Source organism: Empidonax traillii, unplaced genomic scaffold, assembly GCF_003031625.1.
Source record: "Empidonax traillii isolate 1590-97213 ecotype Southwest subspecies unplaced genomic scaffold, ASM303162v1 scaffold2234:size31437, whole genome shotgun sequence".
Lineage (NCBI taxonomy): Eukaryota > Metazoa > Chordata > Aves > Passeriformes > Tyrannidae > Empidonax > Empidonax traillii.
The window spans coordinates 23,977-31,437 of record NW_020957427.1 but is presented as its reverse complement, the minus strand read 5'-3'; the positions used below and the strand labels follow the sequence as shown (position 1 = coordinate 31,437).

Here is a 7,461-nt window from a genome sequence, read left to right as displayed (position 1 = left end):
AAAGGGGGTTGTTTCCATGGGGGGCAGAAAGGGGGTTATTGTCCTGAGGGGGCAGAAGGGGGGTTATTGTCCTGAGGGGTCACAAATGGAGCTGTTACCCGAGAGGACACAAAGTGGATTGTTACCCTGGGGGGGCACAAAGGGGATTGTTGCCCCGAGGGGACACTAAGGGGGGTGTTGTTCCAGGGGGGTACAAAGGACAAAGAGGGTTGTTTCTGGGGGGGGGCATAAAGGGGGTTGTTGTCCTGGTGGGCACTAAGGGGGTTGTCCCAAAGGGGTCCCAAAGGGAGTTGTTCCCCTGGGGACTGGATACAGAGACAGGGCCCTATACCCTCCTCCTGAGGTCTCTAAGCAAGACTTTGAGATATACTAAAACCTAACTTTTATGAATGGGTTTCCTCAAACCATCCTGTCAGTTACTGCAGTGAAGTTCCAGGGTCTGTCAGCAGTGCCTGTGAAATGGGCCAAAAGTCTATGCAGGACTTGGAAGTAACTTCCCCCACCAGTTGGCTGGGATATGACAGCATTGTGGAAACTGGTTCCTGGAGATGATCAAGGACATGAGGGTGCAACGAAACGTTCCAGAGAAGGGATGGCTCATTTGAAAGGAATTGTATCAGGAAGAGGACAAAGCAAGGACATCCAGCAAAGAAAGCAAAAGAGGAGGCAAAGCACCTTCTCTGCTCTAGAGCTCTTCTTTCCTCTTTTTATTTTCAAGCCTTCGGCAAATCTCTTCTTCCTTGCCTTCTCCTCTCTTCTTTTTCTCTCCCTTTGTTCCATAGGTGGTGATAGTTTGGCCTTTAAATGTATGATCTCCCCTGAGGCTTAACATGGGTTTGAGAAGTCCAAAGGTGGTGTGGGATCAAGGATTGTGCCAGTGCTTATTTGCTCATTGACATAAAAGCACTCAGAAATATTTCTGATCTGAATTCAGGTGAGCACTATGGATTGGTTTGAAACCAAGGAAATGTTCCTCTTGAAAGAGAAAACTCGAGAAGCTCAGCTTTGTAAAACGGGTAGGATTTGAGATAATGATGATGCAGTTTGAACTGCCATCAGTGTTGTGTTGGTTTCTGGGAGTGTCGTGGTTTTGCTTTGGGTCAATTTGCTTTCCACCCCACACACAATTATTATTAGTTGAGAGAAGGTTTATGCAGACAAAAGAGACACAATTAGGGGAAAATAGTATGAATATTTATTACTAGTAAAATAAAAACTACTAACAAGTTAAAAATTAAAGAACTATATCTATAACAATTTCTACTCAAGTAAAGTACTATATATTTACAGAAATACTCCTCCCCCCTTTATACCAGTCCAAGGAGGAGAAGTAGTTTTATTCTCCATTTTTGGAGTTCCAGCTCTCTCTCTCTCTCTCCAGTAACAAATCTTCAGTAGCAGCAGCATTCTTGTTGCAGCTGGAACTTTTTCTCTCTCTCTTTCGCTCTGTGTCGGCTTCTAGGGCTGGGCTTACCCCCCTCCTGGGCTAAGACCGAAGACTGGGGGTTACCCAGGTCCTAAAAGGTCTTCCTTCCATAGGCTTGCAAGGGGACACTTGCTTCCTAGGGATCTTCACCACAGGGTTACAGGAGATAATGGCTTAAGAGTTCACCCCTGTTTCCCTATGGAGGTCCCTCCCCATGGGAGAAACAGTCCTTGATAGACTTTTCGGCATGGGTCTAGTACGGATCCCACACACACACGGATCCCAGCATCTCACATGGGCCGTCTCGCTCCAGCGTGAGATTTACTTAGGGTCACAAATCTCTAGTACTAGTAGCATGAATCTCTCACTGAGATCTTAAGCTTATCCGAGCCGTCCTTGCTCCAGCATAAGCATTATTCCCTTCAAGGGTCACAAAGTCTTCAACAAGACTCTGCCTCACCTCAGTCCTTCTCATGAAGTCTCGGTTCTCTGGTACATTAACAAGCTCCTCTGTGAGCTGCATGGGGGGTCTCTTCACCCCAACAAACTTTTACAAGTAGCAGGGATTACTTTTCAGTCTTTTCCCTGCTGAGGAGAGAGAGAGCAAAAAGGGAAGAAACAATTCTCCCCCACCTTTGAATTTTCCTTCTCTCTCCTTTGGCTGCCAGTTTCGACCTTGGAAGTCCCTTATCTCTCGGCTGGAATTCTTCTGCAGCAGTTTCTTGTCCAAGTAGTCAGTCTTTTAAACTTTTTATCTTCACTGTCTTACCAGAGAGAAAGGGAAGGCTTCAGTGCTACACCTGCCCGCCCTGGCCCAAGCTGGGGGAGGAGAGGGCCTTGGCCCTCTTCGGGCCTGCCGCTTCTCTCCCCTACATGGCTGCTACCCCTAATTTCAACTGCACAACAACCTTCTCTTCCGTTTTCTTAAAGATGTAATTAGCAAAGTAGTCACTGGACTTTTGATTGGCCTTTTTGTCTGGAAATCACCTGGACAAAACCATCCTCAACCCCAGGGATGGGCTGGTGGGCAAAACCATGACAATTCCCCCCTCCCACAGCCTTTCCCATCTGGAGTATCAGTCCAGCTTTGTCAGATGAAGAACTCTGTACTGGAACACAGAAGTCCTTCTCCATCTAATCCCATGGAATTCTTTCTCCCCAGCCTGAAACTGGGCTCTCTGCACGTGAACGTTGCACAACCTCTGGCCACGATCCTGCCTGACCTGGACCTGCAGCAAGGACATGATGGCATTGATGTCGTGGGGGAAATGGCAGGGCAAGTTGTGGAACAAGTGCATGAAATCAGGAGGACTTCATATCTTCCTATTTTAGACGACTTTAAATTGTTCTTCCATTATAACCTTTCTGGATTTTCCAAATTGTATCCAGTGTTTCTTCCCTTGATCTCTTTGACCCAGTTTGGTCTCTAAGTGTATTGACTGGGCATCTTTAGAGGTTCCCACAGGTGCAGTGGGTGTTCCCTTCACTGCCTCTAAAACGAACAGTGTCCATATTCACCAGCCCTGATGTACTGAGTTAAGGATTTTGCTTTTGAAATGTATCAGTCATTAGATTTGCAAATGTTTCTACAATTAGGAACCTTAATGGTTTTCTACAGAAGCTTTTTTGTTGACTTTGGCTCTTGGAGAAGCATTATGACTCATGATTATTTCCTCTTCTCAAGTGTAGAGTATATTTTTCATGAGAACTGCAAAAAACCGCCCTTCCTTGATGTCCTTCCCAGGCCAAACCTCAGCAGAGTTGTTGTGTCCTACAGGATTGTTCCATTGCGCTCAGCAACGTTGGCTGTTGCTTTCATGGGAGAGAAATGTAAGTAGTAGGTGCAAATGTTGCCATCTGGGTAATCATTGTGTTTCAGTACCAAAAGAGGATCGATTCCTTAAGAGTTTTATTCCGAAATCAGGTGATCAGCTGGTTGAATGGGTGCCCTTGGAAAAGGAGGGATGTTTCCTTGTCTATGGTGTGAACTCCAGAAGGAGCTCGAGCTGAAAACATCCAAAGTTCACCGGTTTAGACATCTTGGATTATAGGTGAGATAAGGGGGTTTCTCTTTGCCTCATCTCCCCCTTTAGAGTTCTGTGTTTTAATTGTTACCATTTTTCCCTGCTCATAGGAAAACCTCCGGGAAGAGACAGTCCTGAGAGCAATGACTGTTCCAGTGGGGACAGCATTCCCAGCCACTGGCAGGGTTTTCTTTCCAAGACATTGGGAATGACCAACCGGCTGACAAAGACAGCAAGTGCACGTTGGACTCTGTGCTGGGATTTGTCCCTCAAACAGCCATCAAGGAAAAGGGTTCTTGCCTTTAAATAGCAAAAGTAAATCAAAAGAGAAGACAAAATCCTGAGGTCGTGTTCAGGATGTGAATTCCTTGGAAGCATCTTTTCCCCCAAAGGGAGAGGGAAGTAGGAAAAAGGGACAAAAAGGGACAAAACCAGAATAGATATGCACAATCAAACCCAAGAACTAGCAAAATAAAGAACTAGCAAAACGAAATCTCACCACGTCCCTCAGAAAATCAAGATCACCAGACACAGCCAGCACTCTCCAACCTCCCGCGTGACAGACCAGCGGTCACTGCAGGCCTCAGGCTCTGCAGTACCCAGTATTCCATACGATTTTTACGTAAACCAGAGTATAAATAAGTTGGAGATCAGAGACCTTGCTCTTTTCTCTTCCGGAAGGGTTCGGGAACAGTGAGTCCCTGCGTTGGTCTCGCTTATCTAAGGCTGAGGCCTGCAGAGACCGCTGGTCTGCCACGTGGGGGTTCGGAGAGTGCTGGCTGTGTCTGCCAATCCTGCTGTTTTAAGGGACGTGGTGAGATTTGTTTTACTAGTTATTTTACTAGTTCTCGGGTTTGATTGTGCATATCTATTCGGTGTCCCTTTTTGTTCCCTCTTGTCCTTTTTTCCCCTTTCCCTATCCCTTCGAGGAGGGGTTGATTACCTTTTACTGTGTATATAGCATCTTAACTGTATATAACTGTGATTTTACATAAATATATATATATATTTTATATAAGCAGCTTGACTTTGGGTTCTTTAATTTTTTTGTAGTTTTTTTTCTTCTTTGCCCTAAGGAAAGAGGGAAGGGGAAAGGGAGGGCTGCTACTGAAGGTTCGGGCATTTGGCAGGGAGCCAAAGTCCAAACTATCACAGAAGGGTTTTTGGTCTTGGAAGGAATAGTATATTGAAAATGTTTATTTTTTATGTTCAGGTCATGCTCCAGAGATCCTTCTCAATCTATTGCAAGTAGAATAAAAGAAATGCATGATGTGTACTGCCAGAGCACACAGTCTGAAGGAGAATTCAGCAGTTTTTCCAAAAATGTTGCCAGTAAACATTTTCGTCTTGCTGAGATGCTCTACTACAAGATCCTGCAGTCGGTCATTGAGGAGGAGAGGACTCGACTAGGAGACACTGACTTATCTACAATACTGGAGCAAGATGTGTTTCACATGTCTCTGCTGGCCTGTTGCCTTGAGATCATTACCTTTACATATAACCCACCTAGAAACTTCCTGTTCATCACCAAAATATTTGACATTCCAGTTTATCATTTTTATAAGGTAATTGAGGTTTTCATTAGAGCAGAGGATGGCCTTTGTCGGGAAGTAGTAAAACACCTGAATCACATTGAAGAACAGATCCTTGAGAGCATGGCATGGAAACGGGAATCCATATTGTGGGACAGCATCAGAGACCATGAAAACAAGGTTCCTAGTTGTGAAGAGGTAATGCCACCTCAGCACTTTGAGAGATCTGCTGGGAACACTGTTGTGGGTTCCCCATTGACACCAAGACGAATAGATGAGATTCTTTCTGAAAGCGGAGGACTAGGAAGAGGCCTCTCCTCACCTCCAGCCACCCTGTATGACAGATACAGTTCTCCCACAGCCAATCCTACAAGATGCCGCCTGTTTGCTGATAATGAGAACCCCTCTGACAGTGGGACCCCTGTGAGAGTTCCCCAACAGCCCATGGTAAACACGGTGCCAGTGCAGAACATGAATCCTGAAGCCATGTCAGTGACTCCAGTGCCTAGCCAGACCCTGGTCACCGTGGCAACTGCCACCGTGACAGCCAACAACGAGCAGACCGTGACAATCCCAGTACAAAGTATTGCCAATGAAAATGGAGGAATAACTTTCTTCCCAGTCCAAGTAAATGTAGGTGCCCAGCCCCAAGCTGTCTCTGGCCCCATTCAGCCTCTGAATACCCAGGCTCTCGGGGGTACCCTGAACACCCAAATGCCAGGCCAGCTGACTGTTCAGCAGATCTCCCCTGGAGAGCAGAGACAGGCCCAGCAGTTCACTGCCACGTCCGTCAGGCCTCGGAAGACGGACTCACTGTTACTCTTCTTCAGAAAGGTGTATCATTTAGCCAGTGTTCGTCTGAGGAATCTCTGTGTCAAACTCGATGTGTCTAATGAGCTGCGGAAAAAGATCTGGACATGCTTTGAGTATTCCTTGGTGCACTGCCCTGAAATCACGATGGACAGATGCTTGGATCAGCTGCTGATGTGTGCCATCTATGTCATGACTAAGGTCACTAATGAAGACAGATCATTTCAAAACATCATGCGCTGCTATCGGACACAGCCACAAGCCCAGAGCCATGTCTATCGCAGTGTCCTGATAAAAGGCAGGCGCCGCTGCCGCTCCGGCAGCAGCAACAGCAGCAGCCAGCAGAACTCACCCACAGGCAGGAGCAAGGAGAAGAACAAGGAAAGAAGCAGCCGGGACTCCAGCCCGGTGATGTGCTCCAGCAGCACCCTGCCCGTGCTGCACCCCCGGCAGCGCCCCCCCCACGCCCACCTGCCTCACTTTCGCCAACAGTGACACCGAGGAGGAGCAGCGGAGGGACCTCATCCAGTTCTACAACAATGTCTACAAAGAACAGATCAAAGACTTTGCCCTCAAGTACACTTCAAATGCAACGGACTCCCCTTCGCTCTCGCCGTACCCGTTCATGCAGCTCAACTCCCCTCACCGGGTGCAACTCTCCCAGAATGTGTGTGGGGTATATGAGGAAATGGCCTTTATGATGAGACCCCCATTATGAAGTGTATGGGCTTTAGGAGTCCCGTGCCCTCATGAGGGCTGAAGCATTATGAGGTGTGTGGGGTGTATGAGGTCAGTGCTTTTATGACATTTATGGTGTCTATGAGCACAGAGCCTTTATGAGGTTTATGGCATTTATGAGGACATCTCCTTTACGATGACATCCCCATGATCAGGTTTATGGGTCTTATGAGGACAGGGGATTTATGAAGCCTGCACCACTGTGAGGTGTGTGAGGTTTCTGAGGACAGTTCCTTTATGAGGCCTGCCCCATTATGAGGTGGATGGGGTTTTGATGACATGGTCTTTATGGAGGGAGCCTCTTGTGAGGTTTATGGGCTTTATGAGGAGAGCACCAGTAGGACATGTAAGGGTGTTATGAAGACAGAGCTTTTATGATGACAGCTCTTTTATGAGGTGTATGGGCTATATGAGGCCTGCACCATTATGAGGTGGATGGGGTGAATCTGAAAAATCTGGTAAAAGAACTGCCCAGAAACTTTGAGTCTTTTGAGCAGCAAAGGTTTTTATTCGTCGACATCGGGAGCAAGCAGGGTCCGCATCACAAAGAACTTGCTCAAGGTAGCACACAAAAATCAGGGGTTTATACAGTTTTCCTACATGATTCTTTACATAAGCATATGATTGTATCATCTATCTGTACATATTAATACTAGGTGGAGTACAGGTGGAGCTCAGGCGGAGCTTAGGGCGGTGCTTTTCTTGATCCTCAATTTTAGGCGTAGTTCCATCCTTCGGCCTTGCGGGTCTGGAGGTGCCAGTAGTCTTCCTCAGTTTGACCTCTTTACCTTTGCTTTGTTCTTGACCCAATCACTGAAGCTTGGAGAAAGCCTTGGCTTTAGGCCTACTTCTCTAATTCAAATGTCTACCTTGGCTTACTTTGGCCTTGATTTATCACCCCTAAGCCTATTGAATAATCTTTCTAGCATTC

At 46.7% G+C, this 7,461-nt stretch overlaps 1 protein-coding gene across 1 annotated transcript in view; it reads left to right on the top strand.

Moving 5' to 3' along the window:
• Nucleotides 1–4,655: 4,655 nt before the first annotated feature.
• LOC114071728 (retinoblastoma-like protein 2) overlaps nucleotides 4,656–7,461 on the top strand; it is a 10,217-nt gene continuing 7,411 nt past the window's right edge. Inside the window, 2 exon segments of the mRNA XM_027909581.1 lie at nucleotides 4,656–6,236; nucleotides 6,238–6,459. Coding sequence (XP_027765382.1) covers nucleotides 4,656–6,236; nucleotides 6,238–6,459 — 1,803 coding nt within the window.